General features: G+C 38.1%; 1 protein-coding gene across 1 annotated transcript in view; it reads right to left on the bottom strand.

Moving 5' to 3' along the window:
• LOC311630430 (proprotein convertase subtilisin/kexin type 5) overlaps nt 1-21458 on the bottom strand; it is a 274874-nt gene that overhangs the window by 77972 nt on the left and 175444 nt on the right. The window contains exon 9 of the mRNA XM_084899423.1: nt 17636-17736. Within this exon, the coding sequence (XP_084755549.1) occupies nt 17636-17736 (101 nt within the window). The remainder of the gene's footprint in view (nt 1-17635; nt 17737-21458) is intronic.

Here is a 21458-nt window from a genome sequence, read left to right on the forward strand (position 1 = left end):
GGGGATAACTTCATTATTATAAAATATATTTGTTTTTAGATATCAGCTTTATTTTTTTTAAATGAACATTTTTAAAGTTATCAAAATTATTTAAAAATAAACTTTTAAGCTAAAACATAAGTATATAAACTATTGTAAAAATTAAAGTATACATAGACTCTCCCACAACACAACAAAAATGTATTAACGGTAAATCAGTTGCAAACATTAAGACACTTGAGACAAAAATAAAACAAAACAAACACACAACAAAACACCTGAAAAGGACAAAGAAGTACAATTTAGGTGAAAGATAAGATGCTGTCTAGCTGAAACTGGTTTGGCTCAGTGGATAGAGCGTTGGCATGTGGACTGAAAGGTCCCAGGTTCGATTCCGGTCAAGGGCATGTACCTTGGTTGCGGTCACATCCCCAGTAGAAGGTGTGCAAGAGGCAGTTGATCGATGATTCTCTCTCATCAATGTTTCTAACTCTCTATCCCTCTCTCTTCCTCTCTGTAAAAAATCAAGAAAAAAAATATATAAAAAAAGCCAAAAGCTAAAAAAAAAAAAAAAAAAAGATGCTATCTATAATAAATATCTGATGTAATTTCTGCATCAAAATCAGTAGATGAAGGACTTTAAGAAAAAAAGAAGTAACTGATGAAAAAACAATAGTGTTCTGGTAGCTTAATCCATTTACTAGTATTTCAGGAGAAAGAATACAGGGGATTTGTTTACATAATAGATATAATTTAATAATATTATATACCCTACAAGAGGAATATTTAAAAGAAAAAGAATTCATGGACCAACTCAAGAGTTTTGAAAGAAAAGGTGAATATATAATGTGCCAAAAGGAAATCTCATCAACTACCATAACTAGAAACACCTCACAAACCACCAGTGTGGCTGAAGATTGAACTTTATTATCTGACCATAATGTGGAGGAAAAATAAAAGTCAATAATAGACCTCAATAAAGTTTGTTAAAAACTAAAATTTTAAACAATTGTCATTCTACCAAGAGGAAGCTAAAACATCATTAGAAAATAATCACAGCCAAAAGTGTGTTCAGAGGTAAATATACATCTTTAAAAAATTGTATTACTGTAAAAGGAAAAATAAATGAACCATGATTCAACCAATAAGATTCACAAATGGACAAAAAGTTATCCTAAGGAAAATAGGAAAGATATTAATGAGATTTAAAACAGGACAAATGAAGAAAAAAAGTATTACTAATCAACAAATCCAAGAATTAGTCTTTTGAAACAAACACCTAACAAAGTAATAAATAAATAAATAAATAAATAAATAAATAAATAAAAGAACACCAATGAAATAAATTCTAAAGATTTAAGGAAGCCATAAAAACCAATACAAGGGATTTTTATAGTATTGGAAAATTTATATCTAATCTGTGTCTATATAACTACATTTAACAATTATATTAAATGTAATTATGTTATAGAAATATATAACTACGAGTATATATAATAATGGGCCAATAAATGGAAAAAACCTTATGAAATGGACATGGTTCTAAAGAATATAAATGAAAAATTTGAAACTGAAAAATTTACCAAAGTATTACCCCTTAAAAAGGCTTGAGGGCCAGATGGTTTCCTTCAAACTTACAAGGAAAGTGTCTCCAGAGAAAAGAGAAATTGCAAAATTTCACAATTTATATTGTGAATTTAACATCACTTGATACCAAAAATTGGCAACGATAGAGGCCAATTTCAAGGTCAAATCAGACTTAGGAAGCCTGACTCTTCATTTACTATCAGTGCTACCTTATGCATGAGGAATAAGTGAAATGAATCATAAAGAAAATTTAGCCAAAACCGGTTTGGCTCAATGGATAGGGCGTCAGCCTGGGGACTGAAAGGTCCCAGGTTCTATTCCGGTCAAGGGAATGTACCCTGGTTGCGGGCACATCCCCACCCCAGTAGGGGGTGTGCAAGAGGCAGCTGATCCATGTTTCTCTCTCATCGATGTTTCTAACTCTCTATCCCTCTCTCTTCCTCTCTGTAAAAAAATCAATAAAATATATTTTAAAAAAAGAAAGAAAATTTAAAAGATGCCGTTTATCTGCCATAAATACACAGTGTTAGGTAGAGATGCTATAACAATAATATAGAATGGCGCACACACACACACACACACACACACACACACATATTTATTCAGCAAAGAAACCTAAAAATCTTGCTCAGAAAAATAAGCATAAAGGCGTAAATAAACCAATAGCATATTAGAGAAATAAATTTGATTCATGAATATAAGAAATCTATTATTTTAATAAATCATATCAACAACTTTATTAGGAGAAACTATTTATTAACCTCAACAGATATTGAGAAAATACCTAAAACACATTCCTAATAAGCCTTTAAAAAAATGCTTCAATATAGAGAAGCAAAAATCAATTAAAAAATGAGACAAAAGGTTAAAGAAAAATAATCCTGAGAAAATCAGGACATAGACATGAAAGTTTATTTTCATTCTTGATATTTAACAGTTTTGAATGGTTGGCTAATATAACAGAAATAATATTTAATTTTTAATTTTTAATACATTCCCTATGTCCAAAGTCATTTAATCCTAGCAACAATCTGGTGATTCTAGATTGTTACCTCAAATTTCAGATGAAGAACTGAAGCTCAAAAAGATTAAGAAACATAATTTTCATTTGTTCAAGGCTACCCAGGTAGTAATGATATGGAGGCAGGGTTGAAACTGAAGTCCACCTGACTCCAAAACCTGACCTTATAATGACCAATTGTACCACATTCCAATAAGAGCAAACATGAAATGAACTCAACTGAACAAAGATAAATGCTACCATCATCAAGTACCACATATATACTCTAAAAAACAAATAAGGCAATGAGTTATATAGCATAATGTAAATTAAAGTGGCTAGAGAAAAGAAAAACATACAAAAACAATGGCTCTGGTATAAATAGCATGATGGTAATAGTAAAACAAACAGATACTATTTCAAAAAATATCTAAACCAAAAGTATAGAACTAAAGACATGCCTCAAAATTTATTAGGCCAGAGTCCTATTTTTTTGAAAGAAAAACCAACTGTTATAAAGAAGCCAAGATTCATACAAGTGCCATAAATTGTCCCTGGGGTTGTTTTTGGAACATGGCAAAACGTTTCTAAATTTTATCTGGAAAAATGAACCGGCAAGAATGTTTTAGAAAAATGTTTAGAAAGTGGAGTGATACTGTAATGTCAAAAGAATTGACAGAATAATAGTACTGAAAACTCTAAAACAGACCTTTATAAATGCAACAACTAAAAGAATGCAAAACAAACTGTTTTTGGAGAAGTAAGTTACTTAACAAATGACAATGGGCAAATGGGACTCCCATGAAAATTCAATTTAGATCCCCACATTCAACACCAAAATAAATTCTAGTTGGTTAGACATTAACATTGGAAAGCGAAAGGAGAAAACACTAGTTGAAAATGTCAGTTGGTAATTAATACATTTTGAGACAAGAAAGGACTCTCTAACCCAGTGGTCGGCAAACTGCAGCTCCAGAGCCACTTGCAGCTCTTTGGCCCCTTGAGTGTGGCTCTTCCACAAAATACCATGGCCTGGGCTAGTCTATTTTGAAGAAGTGGCATTAGAAGAAGTTTAAAAATTTTGGCTCTCAAAAGAAATTTTAATCATCGTACTGTTGATATTTGGCTCTGTTGACTAATGAGTTTACCGACCACTGCTCTAACCTAAGGGTTCTAAATTCTTAATATCCCATGGCGTTCATTGATTACTCAATGGTACAGCAAAATTTGGGCAAATTTTAGGGAGAAAGCACACATAATTTTCATAAGCATACTTAAATTTCTACAGGAGGTACCAAAAGACGAGATATGGCTAATTGAAGAACTTATAAAGGGCAAATATAATTTGACTAAATACAATTACAAATAAAAGTGTTATGAAGCTATAAAACAGAAAGATCTCTTACCCTTTGAGACAGGACAGTATGGAGGGACCTGGAGAGTATTATGCTAAGTGAAATAAGCCAGTTAGAGAAAGACAAGTATCACATGATCTCACTAGTATTCGGAGTCTAATGAACAAAATAAACTGATGAATAAAATAGATCCAGAGACAAAGAAGCATAGAACAGACTGACAAGTCCCAGAGGGAAGGTGGGGGTGGGAGGTGAAGGGAGGTTAACTGGGGAGCTTATATGTATATATGCACAGCCTATGGACATAAACAATAGTGTGGTGAATGCCTGAAAAGGGTGGTGCAAGGTGGAAGGGGTCATTGGGGAAAAAAGGGGGATATCTGTAATACTTTCAACAATGAAGGTAAATTTAAAAAATAAAAATAAAAATGTTCTCTATGTCAAAATAGTATGAAGGAAACTTGAAAGCAAATGACAAACTGATAAAATATTTTCAATAATTATGGCCAAGGGATAATGTAGTATTTATATATTGTTAAGAAAAATATTAACATAAATGATTAGTAGGTGATTTGTAGAGGATTCATACCCTTTTGAATAACTTTGAAACAAATTCTGATGCTCAATTTGAATATCAGTTTTTACAATTCAGGAATTTCTTAACACCCAAATTCCAGCTACTAAACAAAGACCATACCCACAGAGACCTGAAACCTTCTTTAATCTAATCTTGCTTGTTGCAAGTTGGATAAAGCATTATTTTTATTTTATTTTTTGGTAAAAAAGGATGATAAAAATGAATGGGGGAGGGATGACAAAGGAACAACAGGATCTGAAGGAAAAGCAACATGCAGATTCAAGATAATAAAATAGAAAATATTTTGCAACAAAGACATTACATTTGTTAAAAATATTTGGAACAGGCATCATAATATTAAGAATTACTGCACTGTTCAAGCAAAAAACAGCCACTGAGAGTTAACTGTGTAGGGAGGCTTTTGATTTTTGTTTACACATTTCTGTGTGGTTTATATTCCTTTCTACAAAGAGTATGCTAAGAGTATGCTAATAGTCTAATTTTAATAATCAGACTATTATTAAAACTGCACCCTGGCTGGTTTGGCTCAGTGGATGAAGCACTGGTCTGCGGACTGGGGGTGGGTTGGGGGAGGGTCTCAAGTTTGATTTCAGTCGGGGGCACATGCCCGGATTGTGGACTTGATCCCCAGTGTGGGGCGAACGGGAGGCAGCTGGTCAATGATTCCCTCTAATTACTGATGTTTCTATCTCTCTCTCTCTCTCTCTCCCTTCCTTTCTGAAATTGATAAAAATATATATTTAAAAAAATTGTTCTATTGCTAACAATATTGTTGGTTAGGAGCTTGCTCTTTCCAGGTTATCCCAGTATTAAGTATGTATTTGCTTACAAGAAGTTAGGGGCAAATGGAATTACTGGGTTGTTTTGCAAGCACCACTAGGATAAAACACAATCTCAAACCTCTGAATTTCAAAGAGTAGCACATTATTTTTAAATTTACTCTTACCATTTGCCACAGCATGGATGGACCTGGAAAGCATTATGCTAAGCGAAATAAGCCACTTGGAGAAAAAATAAAGATCGCATGATCTCACTTATGTGTGGAATATAATGAACAACATAAACTGATGAACAAAAATAGATCCAGAGACATAGAAGCATCGAATAGACCTCAGAGGGAAGGCTGGGGGTGGAGGGTGAGGTGTAAGAGATCAACCAAAGGACTTGTATGAATGCATATAAGAATGTGCATGAACACAGACAGTAGGAGGGTGAAGACATGTGCTGGAAGATGAGAACAGCCTGGGAGAGGTCATTAGGGGAAAAAGGAGACACATGTAATACCTCAAACAATAAATAACTTAAATTAAAAAGAAATCAATGGAAGATTGGTCATGTTTAATTTGGGCAAGTAAGAATAGCATTGTTGCCCTAACCAGTTTGGCTCAGTGGATAGAGCTTCGGCCTGCGGACTGAAAGGTCCCAGGTTCGATTTTGGTCAAGGGCATGTACCTTGGTTGTGGGCACATCCCCAGTGGGAGGTGTGCAAGAGGCAGCTGATTGATGTTTCTCTCTCATCGATGTTTCTAACTCTCTATTCCTCTCCCTTCCTCTCTGTAAAAAATCAATAAAATGTATTTTTTTTTTTTAAAAAAGAATAGCATTGTTTCATACAATTCAGAAAATTTTATACCAAATAGTACACAATTTTCAAAGAAGTTGCTTTAAAATAAAAAAAAATTACAAAATACACTTTCATTTTTAAAATAACTTACATTACCATTATTATTCTTTGCCTGATGATCCTTGAACACACTCACTCAATAACATTTCTATAGACCAGATGGTCTCTGGGCAACCTTCCAGTGTTGTGATTTCTCAGACAAACTGAAAACAACTATTTTGTATTCCAGGTAAAGTAATCACATGTAACTGAGAGTTTTAGCACAATGAAAATTATAAAATTGAATACATCTGCCATGGAAAATGAGGCTATTAGATGTCCATTCCAATGGCACCTAAATTCAGAGGCATGCATAAGAATTCAGCATGACTAATATGATCACTCCCATATCATACTCCTCTCTCCAGGAAGCTCTCTACAATAGCCTTTCAAGTCGGCTGTAAAAGTTTCCAATAGTGAAATAACAGGCAGACTCTTCTCAGAGCCTATCTTAAATTTCACTCAATTTTCTTTCCTCCTTCCAACATTCCTTGGTTGTGTACTGAGTTTTTTTTCAGATAAACTAGAGTACCCACTAAAGGTAGAAAAATAAATTTTTATTGTATTCTTTCTGACAGGATGAGCAATTTTCATTTTGAAGTGATACCCCACCAATTTTCCATCATATATGGGCATGCTCCTAAATTTGTTTTAGGAATAAAAAAATATATATATGGGTCATTCAGGCTTTCGTTCTTTCATTTGGCCTTCTATTACCTAAGGCTTGGCTATGATTGCAAGAACTTATTGGATAAAAAAAGATGAAACTTCGTTATGTTGTGATCAAACAACAACTCAGTAAAGACTCACAGAAACTAACTATAAACTGGATCACTTATACATAACTCCAATTTCAGCAAAAATGCTGTAATTTCATTAATGATAGCCCTATGCTTTCCTTAGTTGTCATTATTCACCCTTTGCCTACCCTTATCTGACCCTCACTTTCTATTACAATTATCGTCCTTTGTTTTCTTTCATAACACCTCTAGCTTCAGGTGTAATTATCGTTAATCTATGTCTCCCTGACCATTGTTCTTGGGGATATTACTTCACACTCACTCTCAAGACAGCTTACAGATGGAGGGGGTTCCTAATTGTGATCTATGGCCCATTGCAATTAAATCCCCAAGTATCTTGAGGGCTTTGAAATCTGCACTTTAAAACAATATTCTGTATGACTCATATGCAATGGAAGTGGAAAGAATCTTCAAAATATAGATCAAATCACTCTCCTTCTGTCAGATTTTCCTAAATCATCACTGTTCAGGGTTTTGGCACCCTTCTTCATCCTCACAGCCCTGCTACTTCATAGCACTCAGGTGTAACTAACCATGACTTCCTACAGCTCTTAGAAGAGAAAGGTGATGCAGTATGATGGTGGGCTCTGGCATCACACAGCCTTAGTTCACTTTCCAGATCTGTAAATTACCATCTGTGCAGGTTCCTAAGCCTCACTCTCCATATCTGAAATACGGTAATAGTGACTACTTTATGGTACTGCTAAGAGGTTAAATGAGGTAATCGATGCAAGCCATCAGCTCAGTAGAGTAAGCATGCAACGAAAGCTGACTACCGTTTGGTTCATTTCATCATTTTATTTTCTACTTTACCATTTGCACCATTAAGCACTATTCCCACACTCAGTTTGGGGCCAATGGCAAAAAGAATCTTTTTGTCTCATACACTGGACGCTACAGCCATGTGCTATGATCTTTACTGGTTAGCGTTATACTACCAGGCTTCATAGGTGTATTGTTTTTCTGTGATATGCAAATAATATAAAAGTTTACTTTCTCTTAGTTACACATAAGCAAAGAATATAAAAGTGTACTTCACCTTAATAAAATTCAGAAGCATCATGAATAGAGAAATGAAAACTTAACCCAAGATGGTAAGAAATAACCCAATCATTTAGCCACAGAATATCTTTTTGTGTGTTCCCTGTTCTATTCCAGGTATTAGTTTATTTCACTATGAATTTGTTGCTTGGAGCATTTGACACATCAAATGCCACAATCGACTTATTGATGTCAGGTTGAGTAAATCTTATATGCTAGTGAAATGATAGGCTTTTCATTCTGTCATCTGTATTTCTCTTATTCCCTTTTCTCTCATACTGATGGAAAAATGTATTGTGATTAAAAATTGCTAAAATGAGAGAAATAGAAGAATGCTGGAATCAGCTAAAAAACAAAACAAACAAAAACTGCATTCTAAATGAGCTAGGAACAATTACATTCTTCTGAACAAACTGCATAAAAATGCCCTAGTAGTAAGAAATTACCGGTCAAGACAATGTGGGCATAGGCAAGCCTGACTCCAAACTCAGCCCATGATCACTTGGTATAAAACTAGGTTTGAATTTTCAACTGAGTTTCAATACAGAGCGTAGGGATGCACCTGAGAATCTTCAAAATACAAAGGTAGCTAGAGTTGATGAAGCCATACAAGTCATTTTGCAGATATGTACTGAAATATGCTTTGTTAAAGTGATTAAATAGCAGACTATGGTGTGAAATTATAATGGATCTTGAAAAAAAGTCAGCTCTCTTATTCCTAGCAAGGAAAATTATATTTGATAGTATTTGGGGTGTTACCATAGACACTATCAAGAACAAAACTTTCCTGGCAATAAATAAAATCCAGAAAAACCTCAAGAGACTAAATTTTACAAACTTCTTGTAAACCCGCTAGTAATAACTAGATATTCTAGTAATCTTATGGGTAACTGCATAAAGATTAATTTACTATTAACACCTTATATAAAGGACATGGCAGTACATGAGCAATTTATAATGCATATTCCATATACTTTATTATTTTCTTTCTCTCTTTAATATTAACTGTGTCAGTCATTTATAGCAATCATGATCTCAGTGAAAAACATTTTCTAAAGATTAAATAAACCACTGGAGGAGCACAACCAAAGCACAGGCAGTCACTGTAGAAGAAATTTGCTGCAGGTTTGTAGGCTCAGGGGTCTTGTCCCATTGAGTATTTATGCTTCTTTTAATTCTCAGAACCCCATGAGAAGAACAAAGGGTATCTATGTCAGCACATGGTGTACAATCTACCCAAGATTTTAGCTATGAAACTAGAACTCAGCCCTGAGCTTTTCCTTTCCCCTAGGACATACTAGCTTATTCTTTCCTTGTTTGTTGTACGTGTGTGTGTGTGTGTGTGTGTGTGTGTGTGTGTATGTATGTATATATATATATATATATATATATATATATATATATATATATATATATACGTCAGATCAATCCACTTCCCTCTATCCCAATTACCATCACCTTGACCAGGCTACCCAAACCTCTTCTGAACTGGCTTCCCAAAAGGTTTACCTGCCTTGCTCCCATATCAGTACGTCTCCTAGGAGACAAGTCACGTCTCCCTCCTTAAAAGACCCAGAGATCTTTATCATGCTTCCTTGCTATGATGCTCTATGTGATCTGGACTTTTCCAACCACTCAATTTACACTAGTCTTATGTATCTTCCTATTTCTCAAACCCAAGAATTTTATTCCAATTACACTGTCCTCCCAACTTGCTCCTCCCTCTCCTTAGAACTCTCAGTCTAGTTCCTTCCAAGGCTGGTTCCTACTCTCATTTCAAATCTCAGCTAAAAGGTCAATTTCTCAAGGAAAGAGAACTTTCCTTGACCACTCTATGTAAAATAGTTCCATTACTCTGCTCTGTTTATGTTTTTCTTAGTTCTGATTATTTGCTTTTTATAGCCTGTCTCACCAAACAGGATGAAAGGTATACATCTGTCAATCCACCAATCAATTCATAATGGGTATCATGGAACTAACCACTGATACATGTCTGTTGAATGAATTAATGATTCTGTCTAAGGTCTATGTTAGCAACACGCATATTCTCTTCCTATGCATTTCAGAGATAAGAAAAATGAGATGACATATAAGTTTCCTTCCAAAATCCCTCCTTACACACCTCCTTTTTGTTGTTTTGTATTTTTGCTAGACTTAGCTGGGAGAAACTTCCCAGTTTATATTTTCTCAGAGTGCTATCAGGGTTTATTGGATTCCCAGGTATTGTATACTTTGAGATAGGATTCTAGTCAAGGTGGTACAGAGAGGGCAGCATAACATAGATGATGATGTAATTGCCATGAAATTAATTACATCTCAGAGGACATTGTAGATATTTTCCATCTCTAATTTTTAAGCATTACTGCCTACATTAAATCACAAATTAGATATTTACAACATGAGACACTTCTAACATATAACATAGAACACTTGAAAATGGCATTTGACCAGCTATGCAAGGAAAAACTCTGGGGATTGCAACAAGACGGAGAACTACTCTTTTAAAGAAACAACTTTTATATCATAGTAATAAGAGCAAAACATTTTCAGTGAAGAATCTATTTTTAAAAACACAGCTAAGCAAAAAGATAACAATGACCTAATGATAACTTCTCTGTCCTCAGTTTAGTCCCTGGGCAACTCAACTATCCATCAAGGTCCTCAGTCTCATCATCTCAGGAAGATGGAAAACACTGGCTAAATGTCACCATAACAGAGGGTGAATGAGTCTGTTGATCAGGGCTTTTCCAGTAATACAGGATACCTTTGGAAGCTGCATTGCTTTAAACCATTAGAGTACAAAGTTGAGTCCAGTGAAAATTGGCTTCCAAATAATTTGAACTTGAAAAGTGTTAGAGGACACAGTGTATTGTCTGTGTGTATGTAGACATAACAAAGCTATTTTCATGCACAGTCCTGGCAGGAGGCCCGTGGTAACTGCTCTGTGGGTCTGGTTACAATTATTTCACTATAGGGAATAGTCCAGGACAGTACATCCCTTCTCTGTCCGCTTGGCCTCCGGTGGAAATGTGTGCTGTTTTTACCTCACAAACCTTTACAAATCTCCTCCCTGATTACATTTTAATTCTCTTCAAGTTATAGACCCCAACCGCTCATGCCAGAAATCTCAGCTAAGTTCCAAGCCCAACCCACAACACTATAATACACAAGGAACTCGAAGAGTTTGTGAAAGGAAACAAGTATGTGATAACTTCTTTACCTTTGTAATTATACACAATGTGGGCATCCATGCCTGTATTCTATTTGTGCATCTAATTAAAAAAAAAAGTATTGATGAAGTAACTAAAACTCTTCCAAAAGAAAAGAGCTGCTATTTTACCTCAAAATCAAATGTACTGTATTTGTGCTCCCTGCCCAGTGCCAACTTTTCATACAGCTGAATGTGGCCCTTGGGAGAAATTTTAATGGAACATTTTATACTAAAATTGAAGATAAGAACAGTTTACAAGAGATCAGGACTATGATGCTAATCCCAATATTTAGAAATGTTTAGGTTTACCAAGTCCTTCTTATGTGGCCTCTCTCCAGGATGGCTAGTTCCAGGACTTTGAAGCCCTTCAATTAGTGACTTGAACTCAGCTTGTTAAGAAGTCCAGACTCACTCTCAACTGTCCCAGGAATTAACTTCTTACAATAATTCTATCCCCCATTCCTCTGGCAATTCCCCACACTGGACATAGACACAGATAAGAGAGATATTGAATGCAAAGCAAACATAGAAAGGTGGATCAATAGGAACCACGTCAAGTTTCTGTAGATGGGCTTTCTTTAGTTTTTTAAGAAATGCAGATGGTAAGTTTAATTTCCCGAGGAAAGACCATCTGGGGATGGCATTTTGAAATCATCAGCATGTGGTGTGAATCATCCTGTGGCTCAACACATCTTAATTCTTTACATTTGACCTTTCCATGTCTGGAAGTGTCCCTGTCACTCAAGATCAAAGGTTGAGGAACTTCTGGAAGCTAAGAAGGGAAGAGCATCATGTCTTTATTATGCTGTGGAGTCAGGTGAAGCCCAGCTCCAGAGAATACTAAGTGAACAGGGAAAGAAATGAGTTGAGACAGTGAAGGGAGGTCAAAATCATTTAGAGGAATGGAAAGGGAAAAATAATAATAAAATTCAGTGATTTTGTTAACTTCATTTCCCTTATACAAAATATTAGAAGGTTGGACTAGAGAATTGACTGTGTTCAAATATTAGACTTAGGTGTCATGGAAGATATGAAAATATCATGGCACCAATATTCTAATTTGGGTTGTTATGGAGGCTATTTCTATTTTTACCCAAGTCCTGCACTCTTCACTACCTTTTCCCCAAAACTATTTCATTGGCTTTCTTAAATAATTTGTGTATATGTGAAATGTATACTAATAAGTACTTATTAGTGTACATTTGCCTCTATAAGGAGATTCTAAGATCCTTTGAAGGCAAGAACATATTTTGCAAATTATTTAAGCTATGCCTTACCTAATTCACTTTGCTCCTAGCATGATGCTTAAATTTTTTTTAAGTTTGCAATAGACATTTTTATATACACATAAATAAATACCGTAAAGTACAATCCTTAGTCTCTAGGAGTTTAAGACTCGTTTGAAAGATAATCCATACAAAACATCTATAGTACAGTTAGAGAAATTTTCTAAATTATCAGAAGTATATTCACTCTCTATATATTCTATTTTACCTCAAAATCAAATACCTATATGGTATGTTCTATAAACCAGTAGTAACAGGACTATTGAAATAGGAGAAAATAGATAGGTAATAAGAAGAAAGTAGATAAACCTACCTAGAAATAGTACATGTATATAAATACTTCTTAGAGGCAGCTAATGTTTAACAGGTACCAGGTATGTTTCCAGTACAGAATAACAGCTGCCACCCCAATCTGTTTATTTCCTAAATTTAGATCAAGATATGTTAGGCATTCTCACGAGAAGATATCCCTAGTCCACTGAGATATAAAATTTGAGGAAAAGGTTTTTGGGGTCACTTAAAAACAAAAATTTGTGAAAGATTCTTTATATAAATTCCTTCTAAGTCCTAAATAACTTCAGAAGTTTCTACCCAATTTACCCCTTTTATTTACCATTCACTATGCAATATTTCATGATATTTCACTTTTCCAATGAGAGATTACTGGCAATTCTAGGCCAAAAAGTTTCCTTGGTGAACTTACATTTTGAATTTCCCAAGCTAATGCTGATAATTTAACATACAAAATACTCTCCTAAAATAGCTTTTCTTTGCTAATAGTTGCAGGTTTAGATCAGGAAAGCTTTTGGTAAAACATAGTTTATGATTCTGAACATTTATTCATATCAGTTATTTCAACTCTATTTAACAAGACATTTTATATGAATCATCATTTGCTAGCAACATTTTTTTTTTTTCCACAGGTCTAGAGTACCGGTGATATATACTGGCCTTGAGACATAAGGCGACTTACAAATGGGACTTGCCATTCTTCTAGGTTGCTCATCTAAACTATTAACCATGTTACATCACTTCCTTCACTTAAGAAAACTGCACCCAGACACTCATTTTATTTGACCTTTTTGAATTATGTGACTAAAAACGATTATTATTACCAAATGGCAATAAATTATTAGTTCCCTCATAACCACTGATTACATACTCCCTATTCATTCAGCTGAAAAACCAGAAAACAACCCCAACGTCCACACAATCCAAATAATTGAAATATTAATAAACTTCTGAACCAATACATATGTGGGCACGGTACCCTGACACAAAAAAAGTTCCCCCCCTTGGAGATGACAGTATTTTCCCTTATTTGATATTGCTCATGATTTTGAGAAGGGTAAAGGATTCAGAGCTCTCCGCACCAGGGAAACAGCTCTGGGAGCAGGAAGAAATTGCCTAAATGATTAACTGCGGCAAAGTTCATGCTTAGACTGTCAGAGGCGGCTGCCGAGCTTCCTGTCTTGGGAGTAGCACGCTTTTACCCAAGTATCTGGGGCGGGGGGTGACAGTGGAGTTGGTTGCAACACATGTCCTTACATACCCCGTAGCAAAGGGATGGCCCGGGAGTCCTAGGAGCTGTCACAGCGGGATAATTCATGACTCAGATAAGAGATCTGGATACTTCAAGCTTATCTGTTTCTATGTTTTGTATTTGTTTTCTTTTCTCCTAGTTTCCTAAGAAGGTTTTTTTTTTTTTTTTTTGAAAAGCTCTGACCTTAGGGGAGCTAGAAGAATTAGAATGGCAGAGAGGCTCTGGCCGGGATGGCTCAGTTTGGTTGGGCTTCATCTGGTCAGGGCACATGCCTGGGTTGTGGGCTCGATCCCCTGTAGGGGGTGTGCAGGAGGCTGCTGGCTGATGTTTCCCTCTCGCATCAATGCTTCTCTCTCCCCCCCTCTTCCTTTCTGTCTCTCTAAAAATCAATAAACTTTCTTTTTTTTAAAAGAGTAGTAGAGAGGTCAGTGGTTGCCATGTATCCCAGGTAGAATCCACCACCTTATAACCCAGGCAAATCAATCGGCTGGTGCAGGCAAGCACCTGGGGAGGAGGTGAGGATTGGGAGTCTCCCCCGAGTAAATACTGTAACCCAGTGAAATTAGGGTTAAGGGTGCATTGGTTCTTGGGCAGAGATAGCCAGGACACACATTCACTAGGGACTGGCAGCCCCTGTTCTTCGCCTGACCACTCACCCTCACTCACTGACTCCTGTGACCCGAGCAGGGTGCTTATGTGCAGTGCTGGCAGTGTCCTGAGCCATACGTCTCTCTCCTCTCTCCTTACATGTAGATGCAACTTGGGAGAGTCAAGGCTGAAGCTCAAAATACCAAGGTTAAGTGTTGTGGAGATGTACTAGCTAGCCTCTTGTAAGAGGAGACTGCCAGGGGCGGGGCTGGCTGAATGGGTAAGGCTTCTTTGCCAGGGTTAGGCTTAGAACAGTAACAATCTCCGCACTCTGCTATTTGAGAGCCTCACTACACTTTCCTAGTTTTAGACCCTTTTTACTCATGCTGGAGGCCCGCTGTTCAATGATCCCCGCGTAACATCAACACCTGACCCGTGCTTAGCTCCCCGACCGCTTTCCCCCAACGCACAGCTTCTCTTACAGGCACAGAATGGCCTGTAGCACAAAGCAGTGGAGTGCCAAGAAAAGGTTTATTGTTTCTCATTTTGTCAGATGATTTACTCTGTGCTTTGGCCCCACAATCGAACGAGGCTATTTTAAAAATCTTAAAATACAGCAAGTTTTCCAGGTAAACTGTATCTTGGGACCTTCCTTCCACCCATCACAGTTTTGGCAAAAATCAATCTTTAAAAATGCTCGAAATGCAAGGGAAAGAAAACAGATGCGGCCTCTCGGTGTGTTCTCAACCACCGAAGGACGGATTCAACCGGAGGCTGTTTGAAGAAGAGAGTAAGGACTTTTCATCTGAACTGAAGGCGTGGTTAAAATAATTACTAAAAATATGAGTGCTATAGCAATAGCTCAAGAAACTGAGTATCATTTAGCCACAGTTATGGTACTGGGTTGCCAAGTTTGAGATTATATTTTTTTTGGGGGGGGGGGTGGAAATGGGAAGTGCAGGAAGAATTCCTGATTCTTTTCCCCCTTCAATATTTTGTGGACAGAAAAATATTCCAGAGAAACAATCTAGAATTACAGAATGAAGATGATATATTTTTCAAAACTCCCAGTTTACAGCCACCAAATGAAAAACACAGATACTTCATCGAGACGTCTGCCCTGAGAACAGTCCAGGGAAAAGTTGTAAAATGAGAATTTAATAGGATTAGTGCCAGTTCCTTGCTAAAACCAGACTTTTAACACTTTAAAAGATATGGTATATTGAAATGATTTAATATTTAACCTCATCAAAAAGAAATAAATAAAAACATTCATGGGAGTCAAATGATAGGACACCTGCTATGGTCTCAATATCTGTGCATCCCCCTTCCCCCGCCCCATTCATATGTTGAAAATTAACAACCAATGTGATGATCCTAGGAGGTGTGGCCTTGGGAGGTAAGCAGGCCATAAGGGTGGGGCCCTCATGAATGGGATTAGAGCCTTGACAAGCAAGAACCCAGAGGACTCATCTAGAAAGTGGGTTCTCCCCAGACACCCTCTGGCATCTTGATGTTGAACTTCCCAGCCCCCAGAACTGTGAAAAATACATGTGGTTTACAAGCTACTCCATTTATGGTATTTGGTTATAGCAGCTCGAATGGACTAAGATAAGATCGCCCATATCCACAGCCTGTGTTCGTATGCCTGTGTCAATCCAAGGAGTTACCTAATTTAGCCATTTACTACATCCGTATTACATTAAGGGCCTGACTGCTTGCCCCAGGCCTCTGCCTAACAGAGGGACAGCGGAAATGTTGCGAGGCCACCTCTGTGTTAAGAATAAAAACTGCCTTTTTGCTATAATGCCCGAGTATGTTACGATTCTTGTTTTCTTTTCCTGTCACCTGCTATTGTTCTACACCAGGGTACCCTAGAGGAGATAATCTCTCCATTCCTCCTTAGGACAGGCATGCAAGGCCATTTTGGGAAAACGACTCATATCATTATTTCAATTCCTTGTTAAAATGATTCTCCTGTTAAGGAAGGCCTCCGAGTACAGGCCCACAACCCCTTTTCTAAAGTCCTTGCACCAAATGTATTTAAAATTCAAAAAAATTTTTTCAGATAGCTTGTCTCTCGCATATATTATACAAACTTCCAATGGGGTCTAAGCCAGCACCTCATAATCCAATACATTAATATTTCTGTAGTGAAATATAGGCATCTTCATGATACATAGGACTGCCAATAGTCTCAAATCAAATCAGGGCAAACTTTGCAATTAAATAAGTTTTGGTGTTAATTTTGCAAAAATAAAAACAAAAACAAAAACAAACCAAAAAACAACAACAACAAAAACAACCCTTGAGCTTTCTGGGAATTTGGATTTTAAAAGGGAGAGTAAGAGTATAGATTTGTACTGGGCTTTCAGAGTTCAGACAGATTGATCTACTGGTGCTCAGAGAAAGAAGAGATGGGACGCATTGCAAATAACCTCCGGGGACCTTCCCAAGGGCTCTTTAGTCACAGAATTTGACTACGTTGAACGGGATTTAAGGTAAGAGGGTCGTCCTTGTTCCTGGGCCCCTGTCACGTTAACCTTAAACCATTCTGTCCCCGAGGAGGAGTCTGTGATGGTGCTGTTGTCATGGGCTCAGAGCTGCCTCGCTGCTCTGCAGGGAAGGGGCCCAGAAGCGGGCAGACCTGCCCACTCTGAGACTCCCAGGAACATTCCCAGACTAGAATGAAAACCTCCACAAGGCAAGCGCGCTGGAGCCAACTGGCACGCTCGCACATGACTCCCTGATAAAGTAATGCCACGATTTGATTTTTTAGGGAATATAAAAACTCAAAAAGAAAAAGGGCCTTTTCCCTTAATATAGGAAAAAAAAGTGTAAAGCCCTAATCTTGGAAGTCTTCAGGTTGGGATTGGGAAGGTTACATTCTGGGTTGTGCTGGGGACTCTATACTAGGGAGCGGGTAGACTGTCTGTGAGGTGAGGGGCTGTCGCCAGTGGAAACAAATAGACAGAAAGGCTTACTTGGCTTCCAGGGCCAGCGCGATGATGCCCGCGGCCATGGGGGCCGAGGCAGAGGTCCCCGTGTGGTTGTCCGTGCACCGCTGCCGCAGGTCCGTGGTGATCTAGAAGGCAGAAGCGAACACGTTTAGGGTTCTGGGGTCAATGTGAATCCCATGCAAGTAGAAAGAAGCTTCCTCATACTGAATAACTCCACTTTCTCCCCTCCCCCTGGCACTCTCTGCTTCTATGAGTTTGACTACTTTAGGTACCTCTTAGAGGTAAATTATAGCATTTGTCTTTTTTTGTGATTGGCTTATTTCACTTAAAATTCTATCCTCAAGGTTCAGCCATGTGGTAGGATTTCTCACTTTTTGGGCTGCATAGTATTCCATTGCATGTATATACCACATTGTCTTTATTAATTCATCTGTCAATGGACATTTGGGTTACCTCCTCCTCTTGGTATTGTGAATAATGCTGCAATGAATATGGGTGTGCAAATAGCTCTTCGAGATTCTGTTTTCAATTATTTTAGATATGCACTCGAAGTGGGACTGCTGGATCATCAAAAAGGGATTTCTACTTCATTTGAAATTATGTGTAAATGTGTAGCCTTATTTTCCAAAGGCCTGATCCCTAAATCAGTGCATAAACAGCCCAGGAGCAGTCGGTTTCCCTGTTTTCAGATACGCTCTTGTTGAGAGATGGCCTTGCTGCATTCTTCCCATTTTACCTCACCCTCATGGTCACGTCCCTTTGCCAAGTTTCATTTTTTTTTTTTTCAATGACTTGTGCCTGGATTCAAGATTTTTCATGATGTTTTCCCACTTGGCTCCCTTTACTTATTCTTCAGCTGCACCAGACACTTTCAATGCACAGAAACAAATCCAGAATAAACACTCCAAGTGTGTGTTGCATTTTTGAGTCTAATAAATAACCACCTCCTGCCAATCCCAAACATGAACAATAAAAGCTTTAGGATGTCGGGTTTGCAATAGGAATTTGCCATATCTATCTATCTATCTATCTATCTATCTATCTATCTATCTACACACCAGGTATAGATACCTATATATTATATTATACATATAATAATAGACTTAAGCAAAAAGCTACTCAGTGCTTTTACATATAAACACCAATTTAGTGGTAAATGCTATAGATATAGGTAGGACTGCAGAATTCCAATCACCACTGTGCTTTTATTGCCCTCTCCTTCCCCCTCCCCCTGCAAACACTTCAAGGAGATGAAACTTGAGTAGTGAGCAGGGGTGGAAAGGGAGTGGAACAGGAAGGTGATGGAGAGGAGGAAGGAATGGAGAGAAAAGAAACAAAAACATCCTCACTCCTTTCTCATCCCGCCTTAAAAATTCCAGCTGGGTCATCTCAAGAGGGAGTTACTGTCAGTGGCAAAGATATTTAGGTGTAAATTACCAGAAAGATCTAAGGTAGAGTTTTCATCATTAAGAGTAGCCCAGTACCGGAGAGTTTTTTTTGTGTATCTATCTTTAGAAAGAAAAGGCAAAGACCACCAAGGAGCATGCAATCTTAAAGAAAAATGATGTTCTGAAAACTGGAGCCACATGGGGTAACCCCATTAATCATAAGGCATGCATACAAGATCTGACACCGTAATTTAAAGGGAAAGTTGCACATCTAGGGGCAGGGAGTCCGGAGATGCTGTTATGTGAAAAGGAACAATAAAGCACTTCACATGTAGATTCCATCTTAAAGAAAGCCTCGGAACCTGGTCACAAGTACGGTGGTACGTCTTGCATGCTCCAAATTCCCTCAATTCACTGCCCAAATCAGAAACAGAATTTCCCTCCTCAGAACCTCTCCGATTGCTCAAGAAAATACAATTTCTGCCCATCAGAGTGAAGAAAACAGGAGATGACACCAGGCCCCAAGCCAGATCAAAGCTGTCCTGATCGGCAAATTAGATTTGCAGCCTGTCCCGGGATGAGCAGCAGATGGTTTTTTTGGACTCTACAAGGTTAGGGACATCATCCTCCGATGGTGAGAAGGGGTGGGTTTTGTTCAGGCCCAGCCCGGCTTCCTTGGAGAAGAACCATCCCTTTTTCTCATCCTAAACCTTTATTTCCTAATCTTTCATATTTCATTACTGGAGCTGATTGAATCTGTTACGCTAGCCTGTTGATGTCATTCTCCAGGGAATCTCCGTCCAGACTGACTTTGGCCGCCAGCGAACAAGCTTTTATAAGCAACCCTCCAGTGAAGAGTTTTTATCTCCGGGTTATCTTGTGATCTGTTTTTATTTTGAAGGTGCCATATTGTCTCCTATCTGGAAAAAAGTGCAACTGAACAGATAGTTTTAAAACATGAAATGAATTTGTCTCTGGTGTTGATTTTCATTTGGATTAGCAATGTGCCCGGAAAGCTGTTTTAGACACAGCTATGAGCGATAAGGGGAGAAATTGAAAAAGCCTTAAATGTGTCCACGGATAAAACAGAAGACGCTGATTTATTAAAGCACAGCAAAATAAAAAAGGAACCAAGGACCAATTAATGCTTTATATGTTCACTGAAGTCACAAGGACTGGTGTAAAATTCAATCACCGCTGACAGGTCCACGCGAAATTCCACTCCGTGCTGCTACAAGAATCTATAAATGCGAAGTGCAAAAGTAAGGCTTTGCTTACAAATGTGAGATTGCCATCACCACAGAAAGATGCCGTCTTACATCATGCCCACATCTGTCATGTTTGCTCGGAGCTCGTAATATTCGGTACGGGGCAGCAGCACAGTCCTGGCTAAGCGGAATTGCTGAAGTCAAGCTCATCTGTACTCATTTCGTTCTGCACTTTAAACTCTCTCACTTATTAGGAAAGACTTCAAGGTCACTTCTTTATCAACTCTCCACACAGAACTCACATAAACTTGTAAGCAACCTACAAAAAGTGTGTGTGCCTATGCCTATATGCAATCCAGGGGCTAAGAAAAGGAGAGCAATTCCCCTCCCAGCTCCTATGGCTACCACCAGCTGTCCTGCTTCTACAGCCAGCACCATGGGCAACCTGCAACGAGTGAGGCAACGGGCAGTAGGTGTGTGTGTGTGTGTGTGTGTGTGTGTGTGTGTGCGCGCGCGTGCACGTGTGCTTTCATGTACATGAAAAACTACATTTAGTCCCAGGAGAATGCTCCAAGAAAAATACACTATTTATTAACTTTGTAGGTGGAGGCTTGGGGAGGCTAACTCGCCCAAACACTAACGGCTACTGAAGAGCTGGTAGGTGGTGAAGCAGTAAGTCCTGCAATGGCAGAAAAGAAAAAGCTGAGTCACGGAGTGTGGGCCTCTGGGAGAGGAAGGGTGACCAGCAAGGACAGCGGGACCTGGGACCTGCCCCAATTAGCCTGAGGGCACACCGGGTCTCCTTTGGGCCACAATCAAAATCAGAACTTTTCAGGAACAACTTTCCTTTCCTCCCGTCTCCCCACTCCCATTCTCAAGAGACGATGTACCAAACTTCCAAACAAACGAAACACACCTGCATTTGCTAGTCTTTCACTCGTGAAAAGTGACGACAGTGCCGGAATCAAAAGGAGAAACAGAGAGATGAAAAACAACAGTACCTGTCCTGAACAATGAGCTGAGTATTGGGGAGTGCACGCTATTTCTGCCAAAGGAAATGTGTGGCTGCTGAAGAGCATTAAAAGCAATAAGATAATTCCTCCACGTGGAACTGGTGGTTCAGGCCAACCCCGATCCACCCTAGGCAGCAAGTGTGTTTTGAACACAAATAAATAAAATGACATCAGGCTGAGACCAGTTTGGCTCAATGGATAGAGCGTTGGCTTGGGGACTGAAGGGTCCTGGGTTCGA

Source organism: Pipistrellus hanaki (genome assembly GCF_964339955.1).
Source record: "Pipistrellus hanaki genome assembly, chromosome: 11".
Lineage (NCBI taxonomy): Eukaryota > Metazoa > Chordata > Mammalia > Chiroptera > Vespertilionidae > Pipistrellus > Pipistrellus hanaki.